General features: G+C 40.4%; 1 protein-coding gene across 5 annotated transcripts in view; it reads left to right on the top strand.

Moving 5' to 3' along the window:
- The window catches only part of alpk3a (alpha-kinase 3a), a 247,404-nt gene that overhangs the window by 198,401 nt on the left and 27,116 nt on the right, over window positions 1–21,887 (top strand). For 4 of the 5 annotated variants that reach the window (XM_060924004.1, XM_060924005.1, XM_060924007.1 and 1 more), the window contains 3 exons: window positions 9,228–9,445; window positions 11,291–11,339; window positions 11,422–13,045. In XM_060924004.1, the coding sequence (XP_060779987.1) occupies window positions 9,228–9,445; window positions 11,291–11,339; window positions 11,422–11,770 (616 nt within the window). In that variant the 3' untranslated portion in view covers window positions 11,771–13,045. Of the gene's footprint in view, window positions 1–9,227; window positions 9,446–11,290; window positions 11,340–11,421; window positions 13,046–21,887 lie in introns of those variants that run through there. The other variant, XM_060924006.1, reaches the window with a different exon arrangement.

Genomic DNA, 21,887 nt, shown 5'->3' on the forward strand with positions numbered 1-21,887 from the left:
ACAGCCTTCTAGGTCTTCACATTTTGCCTGCAGCTTCCTCACATCACCTTGAAGTTGGGACACTGTGGCATGAAGCTCTGTAGCACAGTCACTCGTAAAATCAGCGGCTTTCTCCAGCTGCTTCAGTCGAGTGTCATGTGATGCTAATGAGGTCTGCAAGCTCGTAATCGCCTCCGATAGCTCATTCCTCATGGAGTCGATATCCAGTTTAATATCAGCCCGCAGGTCCTGAATGGCCGCCCCAGTCTTTGCACAGACAGAGTCCTAGAGGGAGTTGAGTGAGACAGAGAGCATCTTTGGAGTTAGCATGTTGCTGCTAGTTGAGGCCTCGGGGATGACCGTGCTTGGTTGCTGCTATTGCAGCACCACGTTGCTGCTTTGCCAACTGGGTTCTAGTATTTGAAGCTGCCATTGCAATCTTGAAACAGTTTCAACTTGTTATTTGACATTTAAAAGACTTAAGAATTAAGCCCTTGCATTTGTTTTGACAGATTTATATTAGGTTTTAAAGTCGACCTTGTAGGAGCTTGCAAGAGATGCATCTACATACTAGCCTGTGCAGCAATGCCATCATTCTAGAAAAGGACCAAGCCATCAACCGATCTCTGTACTACAGATTGTACCCTGGGGAAGCCGTTCCTCTCATATACGGACTCCCCAAGATTCACAAGGAAGGAGCTCCACTCAGACCTATCATCAGCAGTATAAACTCTGTTACTTACAACATTGCCAAACACCTAGCCACCATTCTGGCTCCTCTCGTTGGGAATACGCCACATCATGTCAAAAACTCAGAATCAGAAGTCACTAGTCACATGTACCAGCGAAATTAGCTGTCAACCTGTCCGTACATATACAACATACAATTAACATAGGGTAGACAGGACAGGAAGACAGGGATAAAGATAAAAAGGAAACACAACATGAGGAGAGATAAGGAAAAAAGAACACCCCCCCACTATGCTCCTGTCAGGAGTACAGTGTGGGAACATTAAAAAAACCTTTGCATAAGCACAACTACAACACAGGTACACTTTAAACACGGGACTTTGGGGGGGATCAGGGGTAAGGGGGGGGAGGAGGTAATCCAGCGCAAGCAAGCAGCCATCCGCTCCTGCAGCCATGAAGGCGCTGGTCACGCACCCGCTTGTCACACTGGGGGTAAAAATGGCGACCGCGGAGAGTTAGAGAGGAATTCGAAAAATGAGAGTGTCTCCCAGCATTGACCTTCAGGGGGAAATGTTTTCTCAGCAACGGCCTAAAACAAGGCCGGTTCTGTCTCAGGGCGCTGAATGTCGATAAGATATGAATTGTTTGGTCTTTCCAGACGCAGTCTTTGCACGTCCTCACCGCTCGTCCATATCTGTCCATTCTATTCAAATTGATCTCCGAAAACCGTATTCCTTGCAAAGCTGAAAGCTGCTCCGAGATAACAACCATTTTGTGGTTAAAGTTCTGAATGTCCACAGTCCAAGTGCCAACAGCTTTGCCCACCACTCCAATATCGGGAAGCTTTGTGGGGCTTTGAACAGCTGTCACCGTTGTCTGATTTCCTTGATATACCAGGGCAATGCCTAATCCAATCAGCAAAAGTCCTGTAATCATGGTTCCGAATAGATAGATATCTTCAATGTCCTCCACAGAAAGAATCGCCAGGCACACGACCCGCCACCACTCCCACGTGTCCATCGTGTAACCAGCCGCAAACGTTCCAGCAGGACAAATGGGTTCCCCCGAACCCAAAACTGTGCCAATTTCGTTAGGAGACCAGTTTATCAATTCCATGCTTTTTAGTTTAGAAAGTAATGCAGGAAGAGTCTCTTCAAAAAGTACAGCAGACGAGACAAGACACAGAGCACAAGCAGGGAAAAAAAGGAGGGAGAGGGAGAGCAGAATGCGACCGCCTTCCGTGGAAGCACGGAGAGAAAAGATTCCCAAGATTTTGCTACTAAAGTTGCAGACCTCAAACTAGACTCAGATGAAACCATGGTTTCCTATGACGTCACATCTCTGTTCACCTGCATTCCCACCACAGAAGCAGTTGAATCTGTTGGAAAACGACTCCTTCGAGACAGCACCTTATTGGATAGAACAAACCTCACCACGGACCAGATTTGCACCCTGCTTGACCTCTGCCTGACTACCACTTATTTCCAGTTTAATGAAAGTTTCTACAGACAGAAGCATGGATGCGCCATGGGCTCACCGGTATCCCCTATTGTGGCCAATCTTTACATGGAGGAAGTGGAACATAAAGCTTTGACCACTTTTTCAGGAGTTGCTCCCAGCCACTGGTTCAGATATGTGGATGACATCTGGGTTAAAATCAAAACCCATGAGGTGGAAGCCTTCTCTAAGCACATCAATGCAGTGGATATTAACATCAACTTCACTCAGGACGATGTCAGTGGTAATAATCTAGCCTTCTTGGATTGTGATGTACACATTAGACAAGACAGAAGCCTGAGCATCGAGGTCTACCAGAAACCCCCACACACAGACCAGTACCTACTCTTTGACTCTCACCACCCACTAGAACACAAATTGGGGGTCATTAGGACCTTGCAACACAGGGCTCAGAATATCCCTACAACGATAGAGGGAAAAGAGAAGGAGCAGAATCACATCAAGAAAGCACTTCAGAACTTACTTAAAAAGAATAATCTACACAGCAAAATCCCCAGTGTTGAATTAACACCCAGAGTGTTGATTTAACACCCTACTGTGTTTATATACAGTGGTGCTTGAAAGTTTGTGAACCCTTTAGAATTTTCTATATTTCTGCATAAATATGACCTAAAACATCATCAGAATTTCACACAAGTCCTAAAAGTAGATAAAGAGAACCCAGTTAAACAAATGAGACAAAAATATTATACTTGGTCATTTATTTATTGAAGAAAATGATCCAATATTACATATCTGTGAGTGGCAAAAGTATGTGAACCTTTTCTTTCAGTATCTGGTGTGACCCCCTTGTGCAGCAATAACTGCAACTAAATGTTTGCGGTAACTGTTGATCAGTCCTGCACACCGGCTTGGAGGAATTTTAGCCCATTCCTCCGTACAGAACAGCTTCAACTCTGCGATGTTGGTGGGTTTCCTCACATGAACTGCTCGCTTCAGGTCCTTCCACAACATTTCGATTGGATTAAGGTCAGGACTTTGAATTGGCCATTCCAAAACATGAACTTTATTCTTCTTTAACCATTCTTTGGTAGAATGACTTGTGTGCTTAGGGTCGTTGTCTTGCTGCATGACCCACCTTCTCTTGAGATTCAGTCCATGGACAGATGTCCTGACATTTTCCTTTAGAATTCACTGGTATAATTCAGAATTCATTGTTCCATCAATGATGGCAAGCTGTCCTGGCCCAGATGCAGCAAAACAGGCCCAAACCATGATACTACCACCACCATGTTTCACAGATGGGATAAGGTTCTTATGCTGGAATGCAGTGTTTTCCTTTCCCCAAACATAACGCTTCTCATTTAAACCAAAAAGTTCTATTTTGGTCTCATCCGTCCACAAAACATTTTTCCATTAGCCTTCTGGCTTGTCCACGTGATCTTTAGCAAACTGCAGATGAGCAGCAGTGTTCTTTTTAGAGAGCAGTGGCTTTCTCCTTCCAACCCTGCCATGCACACCATTGTTGTTCAGTGTTCTCCTGATGGTGGACTCATGAACATTAACATTAGCCAATGTGAGAGAGGCCTTCAGTTGCTTAGAAGTTACCCTGGGGTCCTTTGTGACCTCGCCGACTATTACATGCCTTGCTCTCGGAGTGATCTTTGTTGGTCGACCACTCCTGGGGAGGGTAACAATGGTCTTGAATTTCCTCCATTTGTACACAATCTGTCTGACTGTAGATTGGTGGAGTCCAAACTCTTTAGAGATGGCTTTGTAACCTTTTCCAGCCTGATGAGCATCAACAACGCTTTTTCTGAGGTCCTCAGAAATCTCCTTTGTTCGTGCCATGATACACTTCCACAAACATGTGTTGTGAAGATCAGACTTTGATAGATCCCTGTTCATTAAATAAAACAGGGTGCCCACTCACACCTGATTGTCATCCCATTGATTGAAAACACCTGACTCTAATTTCACCTTCAAATTAACTGCTAATCCTAGAGGTTCACATACTTTTGCCACTCACAGATATGTAATATTGGATCATTTTCTTCAATAAATAAATGACCAAGTATAATATTTTTGTCTCATTTGTTTAACTGGGTTCTCTTGATCTACTTTTAGGACTTGTGTGAAAATCTGATGATGTTTTAGGTCATATTAATGCAGAAATATAGAAAATTCTAAAGGGTTCACAAACTTTCAAGCACCACTGTAGGTCCAATTGGACACAAATTAACTCTGAAAGTGTTAATTCAACACTGAGGAATTTGCTGTGTAGATGCTTCAGTATTGAACAACTACAGGCCAATATCAAATCTACCATTCATTGGGAAAATCCTTGAAAAAATTGTCTTCAATCAATTACCTGCCTTCTTGATATCAAACAGCTGTTTTGATAACTTTCAGTCAGGATTTCGTGCCAATCATAGCACTGAAACAGCGCTGATTAAAGTTATAAATGACATACGTCTTAATACTGATGCAGGCAAAACATCGGTCCTGGTGTTACTGGACCTCAGTGCAGCTTTTGATACTGTTGATCACAACATACTGCTATATCAACTTGAACACTGGGTTGGGTTGACTGGTAAAGTTATCAATTGGTTAAAATCATACTTAAAAGATAGAAGCTTCTTTGTTACCATGGGAAATTGTACCTCAACATCAATGTCCTTGACCTGTGGTGTCCCCCAGGGGTCGATCCTTGGACCATTACTATTCAACCTTTACATGCTCCCACTTGGACAAATGATCAAGAACAACTCAATTTTGTATCACTGCTATGCAGATGACACCCAAATTTATTTTGCTCTTTCACCTAATGATTATGCCCCCCTTGAATGTCTCTACCAGTGTATTGACCAAATCAACAACTGGATGTCACAAAATTTTCTCCAGCTGAACACAGATAAAACAGAAGTAATTCTATTTGCGAAAAATGATGAAAGACTCAGGATTACCACTATTCTTGACACAAAGGGGATTAAAACAAAAGATATGGTTAAAAATCTTGGTGTTTTCATTGACAGCGAGCTAAACTTTGACAGTCACATGAAAGCAATCACTAAATCAGCATTTTATCACCTAAAAAACATTTCCAAACTCAGAGGACTTATGTCAAAAAATGATCTGGAAAAACTTATACATGCCTTCATCTCTAGTAGGGTTGATTACTGAGATGGCCTTTTCACAGGCCTGCCAAAAAAGACCATCAAACGACTTCAGCTGGTTCAAAATGCAGCGGCTAGGGTTCTCACACGAACAAAAAGAACAGAGCACATTACTCTAATTCTAAGGTCCCTTCACTGGCTTCCTGTAAGCTACAGAATTGACTTTAAAGCATTGCTGCTGGTGTACAAATCTCTAAATGGTACAGGGCCCAATTACCTCTCTGATATGTTGCAGCGGCCTAACCCAATCAGATCTACCAGATCGCAGCAGCAAAATTTACTGGTAAAACCTGTTGTTAAAACAAAGTGTGGTGAAGCAGCTTTTAGCTACTATGCAGTACAGCTATGGAACCAACTCCCAGAGGACATCAAAAATGCTCCTGCTGTTGGCAGCTTCAAATCTAGATTAAAGACCAAGCTGTTCTCAGATGCTTTCTGCTAACTGATAAATATCATCATCTTTACGTTTTAAACTTTACTTAACTTTTATTCCATTTTATTCTGCTGTTTTTACTGGACTTTCTCTCTTCTTCCCCCTTTATTTTATGTAATTTTATTTTCTATTGTTTACTGTTTTGCTTTTACCTCTGTAAAGCACATTGAACTGCCACTGTGTATGAAATGCGCTATATAAATAAACTTGCCTTGCCTTGCCTTACTGCCGTGAGACTGTACAACCGGCACCTCACCAAGCACAGCACCAGTCACTCCTCACAATAATGAACAATACTGTCCAGATCACTTCTGCATCCATAGAAACTCCTCTGAATGTATACTGTGTGCACTGACTGTCAGCATCAGTACTTTACAGCGAACTACTAGCTACACATGGTTAAAATGGCTCTTGTGCAATATACCTACTTACTTGTGCAATACTACCCGGGTAATACTGGTAATAATACCTGTGCAATACTTACACGTGCAATACCACCTTTGTAATACACTTATATTAACTGTATATCTGCAAACCTGTTAATTTATACAAATTTGCTAATTTTTTATCTCTAAATTTGTAGTTTATTTCTTTTATTTTTATATAGGTCCATAAATATTTGGACAGAGACAACATTTTTCTAATTTTGGTTCTGTACATTACCACAATGAATTTTGAACAAAACAATTCAGATGCAGTTGAAGTACGGACTTTCAGCTTTAATTCAGTGGGTTGAACAAAATGATTGCATAAAAATGTGAGGAACTAAAAGCATTTTTTAAACACAATCCCTTCATTTCAGGGGCTCAAAAGTAATTGGACAAATTAAATAATTGTAAATAAAATGTTCATTTCTAATACTTGGTTGAAAACCCTTTTGTTGGCAAAGACTGCCTGAAGTCTTGAACTCATGGACATCACCAGACGCTGTGTTTCCTCCTTTTTAATGTTCTGCCAGGCCTTTACTGCACTGGTTTTCAGTTGTTGTTTGTTTGTGGGCCTTTCTGTCTGAAGTTTAGTCTTTAACAAGTGAAATGCATGCTCAATTGGGTTGAGATCAGGTGACTGACTTGGCCATTCAAGAATATTCCACTTCTTTGCTTTAATAAACTCCTGGGTTGCTTTGGCTTTATGTTTTGGGTCATTGTCCATCTGTATTATGAAATGCCGACCAATCAGTTTGGCTGCATTTGGCTGGATTTGAGCACACAGTATGTCTCTGAATACCTCAGAATTCATCCGGCTGCTTCTGTCCTGTGTCACATCATCAATAAACACTAGTGACCCAGTGCCACTAGCAGCCATGCATGCCCAAGCCATCACACTGCCTCCGCCGTGTTTTACAGATGATGTGGTATGCTTTGGATCATGAGCTGTACCATGCCTTCGCCATACTTTTTTCTTGCCATCATTCTGATAGAGGTTGATCTTGGTTTCATCTGTCCAAAGAATGTTCTTCCAGAACTGTGCTGGCTTTTTTAGATGTTTTTTAGCAAAGTCCAATCTAGCCTTTTTATTTTTGAGGCTTATGAGTGGCTTGCACTGTGCAGTGAACCCTCTGTATTTACTTTCATGCAGTCTTCTCTTTATGGTAGATTTGGATATTGATACGCCTACCTCCTGGAGAGTGTTGTTCACTTGGTTGGCTGTTGTGAAGGGGTTTCTCTTCACCATGGAAATTATTCTGCGATCATCCATCACTGTTGTCTTCTGTGGGCGTCCAAGTCTTTTTGCATTGATGAGTTCACCAGTGCTTTCTTTCTTTCTCAGGATGTACCAAACTGTAGATTTTGCCACTCCTAATATTGTAGCAATTTCTCGGATGTTTTTTTTTTCTGTTTTCGCAGCTTAAGGATGGCTTGTTTCACTTGCATGGAGAGCTCCTTTGACCGCATGTTTTCTTCACAGCAAAATCTTCCAAATGCAAGCACCACACCTCAAATCAATTCCAGGCCTTTTATCTGCTTAATTGTGAATGACATAATGAAGGAATTGCCCACATCTGCCCATGAAATAGCCTTTGAGTCAATTGTCCAATTACTTTTGGTCCCTTTAAAAACAGGGTGGCACATGTTAAAGAGCCGAAACTCCTAAACCCTTCATCCAATTTTAATGTGGATACCCTCAAATGAAAGCTGAAAGTCTGGACTTTATGTCCATTGTATAACTATAACTTGAATATGTTTCAGTAAACAGGTAAAAAAACAAAATTTGTGTCAGTGTCCAAATATATATGGACCTAACTGTATGTGTCATATATAATGTGTGCGTATATATATATATATATATATATATATATATATATATATATATATATATATATATATATATATGTGTGTGTGTGTGTGTGTGTGTGTGTGTATATGTATATGTGTATGTATACTTAGTAATTTTGTGCTACTCCTTCACTGCCATATCTTTTTCTCTTTATATATTTTGCTGTTGTAACAATGTAAATTTCCCCTTGTGGGATAATAAAAGACTATCTTATCTTATATTTTTTGGAATCATTTTTGTTTCAGAAGTGTAGGTGATTGGCCTTCAGCATCTTAGGCATGGGATCTGATGTGTTAAGACATTTGATCCCTAGGACTGCTCCCACTCTGGGTCTGTTCTTCATCTCAGCCCTCCCCTTTGGCCTGTCCGGCATGGTAGTACCTGCTGGGAGTAAACTCCTGCCGGCATAGCTCTTGGGATTGATGGACCTCTCAAACCCCCTCACCATGTTAAGGCAGCAATCCCCTGAGGGAACTTTCTTGTGTGCACTGGGTACAAATGGAGTATGTTGTAACTTGAGGAAGGGATGGATTTCCTTGCTGGCACAATGTTTGGTGTGTCAAACTGTGTATAGTATGAGTTGAGTGCATCTGTTTACATCAAACATCAGAATGGAGAAAAAAAACCCTTGCTAATTGGGCTGGTTTGAGCATTTCAGTATCTCACAACATGTCGAACCATGACAAGATGAGTTACAACAGCAGTAGACCACAACAGGTTACAGTCCTATCAGCCAGGAACAAGTATCTGAAGTTACAATGGGCACAGTCTCACAGAAACTGGACAGCTAAAAACTTGGCAGATGTCACCTTTTGTTTTTCTAATCTGCCTGCTCACTGGATTTTTTTTGTACCATTCTGTGTAAACTTTATAGATTTTTGTGTGTGACAATGGCAGTTGATCAAGAGCTTTTGAAATACTTAAATGCCCCCCAGCCAACACTAACAACGATTCACTGGGTCATTGAAATAGCATTTTTCCCCATTGTGGTGTTTCATGTGAAAATGACCTAAAGCTCTTGGCTTGTATCTGCAAGAATTTAAGCTCTACACTGTTGCAACATGGTTGGCAAATTGGGTAACTGCATGAATATGCAGATGTACTGATGTTTCTATTATAGTGGCCAGTGAGTGTATGTTATATAGTTATAAGCGTTCAAAAGAGTAAACCCACTGATTTTATGTCTTTGTCCTAAAAAAAAACAACAACAACAGAGTGATTCCATTATATTTGATCTACCGGCCTGCCAACACCATCCCATATGCAACAATGGAGGCTGATTTAAAGGGGGTGTATCTGAAATACTGCACAATGGACAACAATGGGAGACTGATCACTCAAACCACATCTGAAGTGGAGCAAAAATGTTGTACATTTCAGCACTGGATCTATCAGTGGACAAACGGCAATCTGCTGGTCACCCAACTAGAAGGTTAAGTATCTCCTACAATTCATCCTGTCATGCACATCCTATCATACACATTTAAAGGAACAGTCCACCGTACTTCCATAATGAAATATGCTCTTATCTGAATTGAGACGAGCTGCTCCGTACCTATCCGAGCTTTGCGCGACCTCCCAGTCAGTCAGACACAGTCAGACGCGCTGTCACTCCTGTTAGCAATGTAGCTAGGCTCAGTATGGCCAATGGTATTTTTTGGGGCTGTAGTTAGATGTGACCAAACTCTTCCGCGTTTTTCCAGTTTACACAGGTTTATATGACCAGTGATATGAAACAAGTTCAGTTACACAAATTGAAACGTAGCGATTTTCTATGCTATGGAAAGTCCGCACTATAATGACAGGCATACTAACACCTTCTGCGCGCTTCGGCAGCGCATTGATCTCTGAACTCCGTATCAATGCGCTGCCGAAGCGCGCAGAAGGTGTTAGTATGCCTGTCATTATAGTGCGGACTTTCCATAACATAGAAAATCGCTACGTTTCAATTTGTGTAACTGAACTTGTTTCATATCACTGGTCATATAAACCTATGTAAACAGGAAAAACGCGGAAGAGTTTGGTTGCATCTAACTACAGCCCCCAAAAATACCATTAGCCATACTGAGCCTAGCTACATTGCTAACAGTAGTGACAGCGCGTCTGACTGCGTCTGACTGACTGGGAGGTCGCGCAAAGCTCGGATAGGTACGGAGCAGCTCGTCTCAATTCAGATAAGAGCATATTTCATTATGGAAGTACGGTGGACTGTTCCTTTAACTTCCTGCAGAATATAGTTCCAACCCTAAAGACACCTTACCCTGATATTCGTATGAAGATCTTATATTGGTTTGTTAGCCCTTATCAAAAAGTATACTTCAAGTTCATTTTATTAAGTATACTTAAGTAAGGTATATTTCCTTAAGTATACTTTTGTGTACCAAATATACTGATACCAATGTACTTACAGTATACTTGTAAGTAAACTAATCTAATACTTCTTGGGACTAAACTGGCCCACTTTTAGTTTATCAAAAGTATACTTTAAGTCTAAGAGAAGTAAACTTTGAGTATACAACTAGTATTTTTTATTTTGTACTGCAAGTATACCACAAGTAAACTTGTATACTAATAGTTTACTAGTTCTATACTTGTAGTCCACTCTTTAGTTTACAAAAGCATACTTCATAGTATACTGGAAATATACTATGAGTTTCCTTGTTTTATACTTCTAGTCCACTTTTTAGTTTACTAAAGTATACTTTGTAGTATATTTCCAATATACTATTGGTTTACTCGTTACACACTTCTAGTCCACTTTTTAGTTTATAAAAGTATACTTTATAGCATATTGGAAATATACTATTAGTTACTGGTTATATACACCTAGTCCACTTTTTAGTTTTGAAGTATACTGCAAATACCCTTCTAGTATACTATTAGCTTTCTAGCCCTGACCCTTACTTCATGCACACTACCAGTAGACAACTTAAGTGTTTTGTTAAAACATGCTGCCGTATATCACAAAGAAGCCAATTTGTGTGAAAAAAAGTATTTTATAGGCTATGAAGTATTTTATAGGCTATGCTTTTCAGTATAAGGCAAGTATACTTATGTATAACTTTAAGTATATATCTGATAAGTAAATAAAAAGTAAACTGAAAGCATACTCTCATTTTAGTTTAAAAGAAGTATACTAGAAGCACACTTGAATAAACTTCTTTTTTGTAAGGGGGCTAAAGGTGGAACTCCAAAGTTTGCTGGATTGTGGATCTCTGTAATTGTTTGATCATAGTTTTAAAACTGCTAAACTAACACATTATTTGGTCTGTTTCAGGTGTAGATACAAAGATCACAAATGTTAAGATTGCCACCAAGTCCAAAGGGTTTGTCTATATATTGTACTATATTATATTCTACAGTATGTTATGGATGTTTTATGCTTATTTAATTATTTGTTTACTACAGCTATCAGAGTCTCACAGATGAAGGCGCCCCAAAGATATTGGAACAATTTGTCATCCAACATCAGTGCAACTACTACTGTGGGTTGCTGGGCCTGAAGGCCCTGACAACGATTGATTCTTTGCAGCAGTCAAAGTTAAAGACATCCAGGAGTCCAATGCTGTCTCGTAGGGCGGGTCTTGCTGATTCATCCAGCCCACAGCTTCAGAAGAAAGGGTCAAGCAGCCCTCAAACAGCCAAGAAAGCCAACTGTAGTCCCAAGGTAGCCAAAAAGATGATTGAAGATGGGGAGAATATCCCTGCTACCAAACATAAAACAATGGAAGTCCCTAAATCTGTGAGAAAGAGGTGAAATAAATTTTATTGGCAAAAATGAAGAACCCATCAGGGCATTCTCTTTCAAATTTTCACTTTCAATCTTTTTATCAATTACATTATGCTCTGAATTAGAAATTGAATGGCCAAAAAGGTACACTTTCTGAGTTTATTTGAAAGCTTAAAAACAATGGTCCTTATTCATCAAAGTTGGTTAAATCCAATCATAACACAAGCCTTCCACTGACAGTTTTGCAATCAATTTTGTCTTTAATGTGTCTGTACAATCAAACTCTCATGTGATCAGTGTGTGTAAATTTGAGAATAGCCAGAAACATACTTGATTTCCAGTAAAATAATGAAAATAATTCAAAATTATCAAGAATTACATAAAGTACATTAATTCAAGCAATACAAACAATAAAAATAATAAATAAAACAATGGTGCACAGAAACCTCTAAAATATACTAAAATCTAGGTAATGTGGTTTAGTGTTAACGTGTAATTTGTATACGTGATTCAGAATGTACATCTGGATATTTTATAGCTCAGTTGAGTAGGTACAAGAGGCAGCATACACTCAATGAACAGTTTATTAGGAAAACCTGTATACCTCCTCATTCATGCAATTATCTAATCAGCTAATCATGTGGCTGCAGTGCATAAAATCATGCAGATATGGGCCTGCAGCTTCAGTTAATGTTCACATCAAACATTAGAATTGGGGAAACGTGATCTCCGTGATTTTGACCATGACATGATTGTTGGTACCAAACAGGCTGATTTGGGTATTTCTATAAATGCTGATCTCCTGGGATTTTCTCCTTGGATAAGCTGAGAGAAAAGCTACAGTAACATAGATGACCATTCTGTACAATTATAGTGAGCAGAAAAGCATCTTAGAATGCACAATGCATTTGAACTTTGAGGTGGACGGGCTACAACAGCAGAAGACCATGTCCAATTCCCCTTCTATCAGCCAAGAACAGAAAGCTGAGGCTGCAGTTGTGACAGTCTCATCAAAACTGGACAATTGAAGACTGGAAAAACATAGCCTGCTCTGATGAATCTCAGTTTCTGCTGAGGCACACAGATGATAGGGTCAGAATTTGGCACCAATAGCATGAATCCATGGACCAACCTGCCTTATGTCAACAGTCCTGGCTTGTGGAGGTGGTGTAATGGTGTGGGAAATGTTTTCTTGGCACACTTTGGGCTTGTTAATACCAACAAAAAATGAAATGAATGAAAAGTTAATTAAATATGACTGCAGCTGAATCTGACCTATTCAAATACTAAATTTATTTAAAATGTCATCACAAATAAAACATAAATATTTGCAGTTGAGGTTGGAAAATTGTTTCGTTTTCTATTTGATTTTCCTCTTTGACAGCTTTGTTTAAAAAACAAAAACAAAAAAACAGGCATTTGTCTTTGCTGCTACCATAGATATCTTTAACTCAGTTTCACTTAAGATGAAATGTTCCCTGAAGGATCTACTTCCTTGGATATTGAACAATCTATTAAATTATTTCCTTTTACTCAATCACTACCACAACCTGCAAAAATTGTTTAATATAAATTTGATGTATATGAAGTTAAACTGGAGAATGTCTTATGGTTGTTAGGCAGAGGCTTGTTTCCACACAGCTGAAGCTGATTCATTAATTGTGCTCAAATCACTGCTCATTTTTGATGTGTTTCATGCATTAGACAGATTTGTTCATACTCATTCCAGTGCAACTTTGATGAATAATGCCTAATGTTTGTTTCTGTGACTGATTAATTTTTGACATGATTCTGTCCATGGCCTTTACCTTATCATTGTGAAAGAAAGTAAGATGACTATATAATTTTAGTAATGAGCGGAATAATGGCCATAAAAGTGTGATAAGTAATACAGATCATCATTTAATGTAAAATTTAAGTCACTAATTGTTTTACATTACGAAAAGTAAAATGATGTACATTTTTAAAAAGGTAATGTAAATGTGAAAAAAAGTAAAATGTCATCTAATGACTGCCACTTCCAGAGCATTGGCAGCATTTATTACAGTTAAACTGAAGTCATGTTAGTTTTCTCAACGATAATATAACAATGAATGTTTAAACATAGAATAGATTCTTTCTAAATGGAAAAAAAATGCATCCATTGAAGTTTGACATTTTAAGATGCTTTTGGATGTTTTAACAAATTATTTCATGACACCAGTGAAATGAGAAGTGAGATTCTCAAACATAAGATTTACATAATGTACTAATGTACTTATGATTAAATTCTGGTTTTCTTTTGTTCATTATAACTGGATTTACTCACACGAGCCAATTTTTTGTGTGTGTTTATTTATTATTTTTTTGTAGTAATTGTGGTCATATAGTCATAACTCCAGACTTATTAGCACTCTTTCAGAAAATGGGCAAAATTAAGCAATGATTCAAACCTTTAAGGCCCTGTTCACATCTGGTATTAAGAGCTGTCTCAAGTGGCAGTGGTGACTCAACTGCTAAGACTAATGGGTTACTGATCAGAAGGTCATGCCTTAGCACCACCAAGCTGCCATTGGTGGGCCCTTGAGCAAGGCCTTAGCCCTTTCTGCTTGAGGGGTGCTGCATCATGCCTGAATCTATGACCCACTTTGACAAGCTAACAAGCTGTGATATGCAAAGCTATGCTGTAATGTGACTACTTCTGATCTGATCATAAGTGGACAGCCAAGATGCATTTCACACCAGGCATTATGAATGCATCTGCTGTGAATACTTGCATTCAGATTACATACATTATTTCTTCTGGAATGTCCCTTAGCAAGTTTCACCTTGACCATCCACATGCTTCTGGCATAATCCTGGTTGGACATTGAACCACTCTTCTTGACAAAATTAGTACAGTTCAAGTATGTCCACATATCTTTGATAATGTTGAGGTCAGGAGTTTGGGGAGTCTATTCCAGAGGCTTAATGTTAGCCTGTTTTTCCATTCCACGACCAGCTTTGATGCATTTCAGGTCATTGTCCTGTTGGAACATCCAACCCCCCAAATTTCAACCATCTAGCTCAGGGGTCACCAAACTTTTTTCTCTGGGGGCCACATTGTTGTTCCTGACTGTGATGGGGGGCCGGGGTCGGGTCAGCTATATAACATAGAATTGTATGACCCAGACAAATATGACCACCAGCAGGCCTCATTGTGTAGTAGAGATTACTAGCCTGGCACAGCCATCCCCACTACTATATCGCCACTACTATATCAACACTTGATTCCTGGCACATATTTGTTTATCTTTACTAGTGGTTTGCAAAAGTACTAATCGAGTCTTCACACTTTGTTTTAATTTGAAATACTACAGATATTCCATTTATTTATATTCTAATAAAAATAACATCAAAGCTGTCAAGGTAAGAAACATCTGCCTAGTTGAGGTGATTGACACTGGCAAAGGTGAGTGGAAAATTATAAATTGTAGGTAGGCCTGTTGATATTATTAATAATATTAATAATAATTGTGTACAGCACTTCATAAAGGTCAAATAAATAGGCCTATAAAATAAATACATTTTAAAAAACAGTGAAATTATAATAATGTGAGCAATAGATCACAGCAGTTGTGCTGTGTCCTGCACGTCATTGCTCTCATCTATGGCCAAAGCAAAAAACCTGAATTCTGACGCTTTCTCATTCAGCTGGTCATACACGTCGTCCCCCAAATCTTCGGTTCGCCTGGTCATAGTAGGTGCGGAGAGACACTGCGTTGAGCGCATCCTTCTTGTCGGGACACACCTCCTCGGCCACAGCAAGCATGCATACTTTAACAAAGTCCCCATCAGTAAATGGCTTTCCATGGGTAGCTAGTAGGTGAGCTACCTTATAGCTAGCTCAGACAGCAGCCTGGTTGATCCGGGTTTGGCGAAGGAATACATTCTGTTGTGCAGCCAGTCCGCATTTCATCCTCCAAATCCTGTCTTCTCTTGTTTGCCCTCGCAAACTAGCATACTCTTTGTGGTGGGTTTCATAGTGAGGATGCAAATTATATTCTTTGAAAACCGACACACTTTCTTTACATACAAGACAAACTGCACGGTCCTTACACTGAACGAAAAAATAATCGGTGGTCCACTGTTCTTTAAAAACTCAGCACTCTCTGTCAACTTTTTGCTTACCGCTAGCCATTTTGCTGTCCTGAAGACTGACAGTTCTCTGTGCGTGAGCTGCCTGTCACTGCTTGATCGCGAGCATATGACGAAAATTTGGAAAATATGAATAGTTCATTTTATAACCAAATATCAATTTTAATTTATAAAATCAACAAAATACAAGATGCAGACTAGGGATGGGAATCTTCATAATCAAAGCGATACGATACGCATCTCGATACACTGCCAACGATTCGATACATTCAAGATTAATGAAATTGCCAGTGCTAAGATGCGATACAATTCTCCCGCATGCTGCGATACGGTGCGATACAGTATGATTTAATTCTAATACAATGCGGTCCAGTGCGATATGATGCGATTCGATATGATGCAATGCAGAAGAAAAGTGCACCATGGAATACAGAGTAGTTCAAGTTATGGCACTTGAAGCATTAAAGCTGTGCCTTTTATTTTGAAACACAGGAAGTACAACATAAAGTGCTTACAGGTCTCTCTGGAACGGCAGAGTTTACATATGGCCGTTGTCTTGTCCAGCTCTCCCCCTCGCTTGTAGAACCCGAAATCTTTCCATACGTTAGACTTGAAACCCACCACCGAATGAACAATGTCTGTTTTGTCTTCCTCCATGTTAACCGCTATCTGGCTGACTTTCCGCCTCTATCCTATTCGAAAGCTAGGTTGGACCCGCCTATTCGCGCGAGACTTGAGCCGAGACTTGAGTAGGAGAGAGATAGAGAGATGAAACCCAGAAATACCAGACCCTTTTCTAAACTGTTATGTTATAATTTATTCATTATATGTATTAAATTAAGATATTAATTGGTTTATATCGATGCAGACAGTTTAGATACGATGCATCGTGAGTTTATGTGCGTTTTTTTCCGATGCGACGTTTGCAAATCGATGCAACTGCATCTTAACAGGTCGTATCGATTTTCCGATGTGCATCGGTGAATCTTCCCAAGCCTAATGCAGACATGTTATTATTTGCCAAAAAGCAATTTAAAAAAATAGGCCATGACCACTTTTGGGGATTGCCTCATCGGGCCGGTTCAAGTGGTGGGGGTCAGAGGGGCTGGGGGGCCGGTCAAAGGGGGGGTGGCGGGCCGGAGTCGGCCAGCGGGCCGTAGTTTGATGACCCCTGATCTAGCTGATGGTTTGAGGTTATGCTGAAGAATTTTGAGGTAGACTTCTATCTTCATTATTCCATCCACTTTGTTGAATCATGCTTAATAGTTGCTTAAAGGAAAACAAAACCAAAAAATAAACTCCTTTATACCGACAGAAAATATCCATACAAGATGTTTGAGTGTTCACTTGTTCATATTTGTACCTGTATACCATGTATAGATTTGTTTTTCTTTTAAAATAAAATTTCCCTGGATGCTTACATCTTACTCTCTCTGAGGCTCAAATATCCTGCGCTGATGTCTGATTGTGATGTCACTTACCCACCACATGACCTAAACAACCCTAAAGATGCCCGAATGTCAAGCATTTGGCTGTAAAAATAAGCCTGATCATTGAAGCAGTAAACACACACACATACATACATACACACATATATTTTATATATATATATATATATATATATATATATATGTGTGTATGTATGTGTGTGTGTTTACTGCTTCAATGATAGATTATAGATTTCTGTCAGTATTATATATATATAATAGTGAGTGCACACATACCCAGTCTTTGGGAGCCTTTTGCTGACTATAGACCCTTTTCACGTGACGTCACGACAAACGCGGCTGCCATTTTGGACATGTACTACCAGTAGTTTACCACAGCCAACACTGAGGAATGGCAGCATAGAAAGTTTTTACTTTCAGCAAGACTTCCATCATGCCACTATATTGTTGTGCACCTGGATGTAGTAACCATCAACAAACAAGGCAAGGTTTATCATTTTATCGGATCCCGACAGAGAAGATGGATAGCGGCCATTAACAGGAAAGATTGGCAGCCCTCGGCATACCAACGCTTGTGTAGTGACCACTTTGTTGGAGGTAAGACGAATAAAATTAGCCAGAAAAGGCATTACATTGCTGTTAACATTCTGTGGCGGCGAGTGTGTAACCAAATAGGTTAAAATAACCCATTGTAACCTCTTTGTTCTTCTGTAGTAGCTATTGTTGACTAGCTAATGTCAACAACATAGTAGCTAGTATGTTACTGTAGCAATGTTTACGTTCAGTCATTTGGATGACTGTTAAAACCTTTCAGTCTCAAGTTTTTCCTTTACTGTATTTACTAGTTTACTGTAATTATGATCCGGCAGCTATTTACACCGGATCCAGTGTAAATAGCTGCCGGAGCCAACGTCCGAGGTTCTGGAGCGCGCTCCGGAATGGGCTTAATTTGAGGGGGAGCAAGCCGGAGCACGCTCCGGAACCTCGGACGTTGGCTCCGGCAGCTATTTACCTGTACAGGGCTTAATTTGAGGGGGAGCAAGCCGGAGCGCGCTCCGGAACCTTGGACGTTGGCTCCGGCAGCTATTTACACTGGATCCGGTGTAAATAGCTGCCGGATCATAATTACAGTAAACTAGTAAATACAGTAAAGGAAAAACTTGAGACAGTAACATACTAGCTACTATATTGTTGACATTAGCTAGTGCTAACAGCTACGGTAGCTGCTAGTACACTGCTACAACACAGACACCGACCCTAATAATACAGTTCTTGGTCATTGCCTGGTAACAGCAAATTTATAACGGGCCATGTCTCAACAGATTAAGAAGTTATTTCAATGATATTTAATAACATTTTGTTTATCCTGAGGACCGAAAGTAAATGAAAATGTGAACAAACCTTAGCTGTAATAAGATGGCGACCACCGGCTCCAGGGACGACCCACTGATGTTACCCAGCCTGACACAAAATATTTGTAGGCATCCAAACTCTTATACGCTTTCAGATCAATACCTGTGTATGGCGATGGGTTTTTAACGACATAGGTATACAGATCATGTGGGCCGAAGTCAGGTAAAGACGAGGGCTTTGTGTACTTCCGTATGTCAGTGAACAATCCTGGTGGAAGCAGGTAAACGTCGTTCTCTAAGCCTGCTAACCTCAATTTTTGCAAATACCTCTCCCTCTGCTCGCCCTGTAAATGCCCTACGTCGCTGGATAGTGAAGGTGTTTTCTGCATCTCTCTCCTTTTTCTTTTATGTTTTTCGTTTGTCGCCTTCCTCTCATTCAAACCGATTCGAGACGAAGTCCACTACATGTCCAAAATGGCGGTCGCGTTTACGAAGGTCACGTGACTGAAAGGGTCTATAGAGGCTTTGCTCCATCATGTGACCCCCATAGCAATGTTACCTATGCCACCATGACAGAAGGCACATTTGTAGTGCTTCATTCAGACGAATTAGTTGTTATTGATTTGTATGGGAAGGTTTTGCTGCACTTTGGGGTGTGCAAATCATTCTTAATGAAACAAAGGCATCGTTTTTTAAAATTTACCACAAGTATTTGATCAGGAGGGGAAAAGAACTAAGAAATTTCTAAATGTAGAAGGGAAAAATGGCTTGCAAACATTCAGTGGGACTTGGTGTCGAATGGAGAGCTCAAAAACCCTATGGTATACTCACTTAATTTCCATGAAGGTAAGAACTCAAAAAAAAAATCTGAATTGCAGCAAGGTGCTCATTTTTATACAGTGACGTGAACATGAGTAACACGGTGGCTTGGCAGCCTAACCTTCAGCAAGACTTAAAAAGTGCACTTACATTTGAGGATCCTTCGGCGCATGTTGTGAGTGCTCTTGGGACCCAATCATTATGGGAAACACCTGATGCTGATTTGAGCGCAATCAACATGCACATATAAGGACACAGAGACTTTTCAAAGTATTATCATTATCACTGTCATGTTCATTTCTAGTCATATTTATGACTCTGCTTTCAGTTTTGTTTTGTAAATAAGGCACCTGCTAATAAACACTCTCCCTGCACTTAGATCAGTCTATTGCCGCATACCTGATAGAATACTTGCAAAGTCTCTGTGAAAACAGCATCCTTATATGCGTGTGCTGATTGCATTCAAATCTGTATTGGGTGTTTCCCATAATGACTTGGTCCCAAGTGTGTACAGAACATGCTCCAAAGGATCCCCGAATGTAAATGCACTTCAAAATAATTAGTTTTCTTTTGTTTCAGACATGTAAAAGCTTTTTACCTTTACCTGACATGTTTCGACGGTGTAACTTCCGTCTTCATCAGAGGGTCACCTGATGATGACCCTCTGATGAAGATGGAAGTTACACCGTCGAAACATGTCAGGTAAAGGTAAAAAGCTTTTACATGTCTGAAACAAAAGAAAACTAATTATTTTGATTTAAAGAAGAAGACATAATGAACGTAATATATTTATTTGTAAATGCACTTTTTAAGTCTCGGTGAAGGTTAGGTTCTGCTGAGCTGCTGTGTTGACGCTCATGTTCACTTCGTTGGATAAGAATGAGCACCTTGCTACAGTTCTGAAATAATTTTTTAAAATTCTTACCTTTGTGGAAATGAAGTGAATATACCATAGGGATTTGACCTCTCCGTTTGACACTGAGTCCCGACGAATGTTTGTGAGCCATTTCTCCCTTCTACATTTTGAAATCTCTCTAGCTTTTTCCTCCTGATGATGAATTACTTTTGGTAAATTAAAAAAAAATCTGATGTCTTTGTTTCATTCAAAACGATTTGCACATCCAAAAATGCAACAAAACCTTCTCATATAGATCAACACCAACTAACTTGTCTGAATGAAGCACTACAAGTGTGTCTCCTGTCATGGCGTAGTTAGATTGCTATTGGGGGGGGGGTCACATGACTGTGCAAAGCTTCTATAAACACTCCATCGCCAGCTACTCAGTGTGGTTGTTTTGAGTTTTTTTTTTCAAAAATTTTAATTTTCCTTGTGTTTTTATGTGACATGCTTTCATTAATTTTTATTCATTGAGAAAAATATTTTTAGATGGCAAGAATAGTTTACTAGTATGTCAGTACTGCATGTGTGTTATCTAGCTGAGTAAGATTCAGACTCCATAAAAGTGAAGTCTGCTGATTCGCAAATTTTGTCTCGTCTCGTCTTCTTCCGCTTATCCAGGACCGGGTCGCGGAGGCAGCAGTCTAAGCATGGAAGCCCAAACTTCCCTTTCCCCAGACACCTCGGCCAGCTCCTCGGGAAGAACACCGAGGCGTTCCCAGGCCAGCTGAGAGACATAGTCCCTCCAGCGTGTCCTGGGTCTTCCCCGGGGCCTCCTCCCGGGGGGACATGCCTGGAACACCTCCCCAGGGAGGCGTCCAGGAGGCATCCGAAAAAGATGCCCGAGCCACCTCAGCTGGTTCCTCTCGATGTGGAGGAGCAGCGGCTCTACTCCGAGCTCCTCCCGAGTGACTGTGCTTCTCACCCTATCTCTAAGGGAGCGCCCAGCCACCCTGCGAAGGAAACTCATTTCAGCTGCTTGTATCCGCGATCTTGTTCTTTCTGTCATTACCCAAAGCTCATGACCATAGGTGAGAGTCGGAACGTAGATCGACCGGTAAATTGAGAGCTTCGCCTTTTGGCTCAGCTCCTTCTTCACCACGACGGACCGGTAAAGCAACCGCATCACTGCGGAGGCTGCACCGATCCGCCTGTCGATCTCACGCTCCATCCTTCCCTCACTCGTGAACAAGATCCCGAGATACTTAAACTCCTCCACTTGAGGCAGGACTTCTCCACCAACCTGGAGAGGGCAAGCCACCCTTTTCCGGTCGAGAACCATGGCCTCAGACTTGGAGGTGCTGATTCTCATCCCAGCCGCTTCACACTTGACTGCAAACCGCCCCAGTGCATGCTGAAGGTCCTGGTTTGAAGAAGCCAACAGGACAACATCATCCGCAAAAAGCAGAGATGAAATCCTGTGGTTCCCAAACAGGATTCCTTCCGGCCCCTGGCTGCGCCTAGAAATTCTGTCCATAAAAATTATGAACAGAACCAGTGACAAAGGGCAG

Source organism: Neoarius graeffei, chromosome 6, assembly GCF_027579695.1.
Source record: "Neoarius graeffei isolate fNeoGra1 chromosome 6, fNeoGra1.pri, whole genome shotgun sequence".
In the NCBI taxonomy this organism is placed as follows: Eukaryota; Metazoa; Chordata; class Actinopteri; order Siluriformes; family Ariidae; genus Neoarius; species Neoarius graeffei.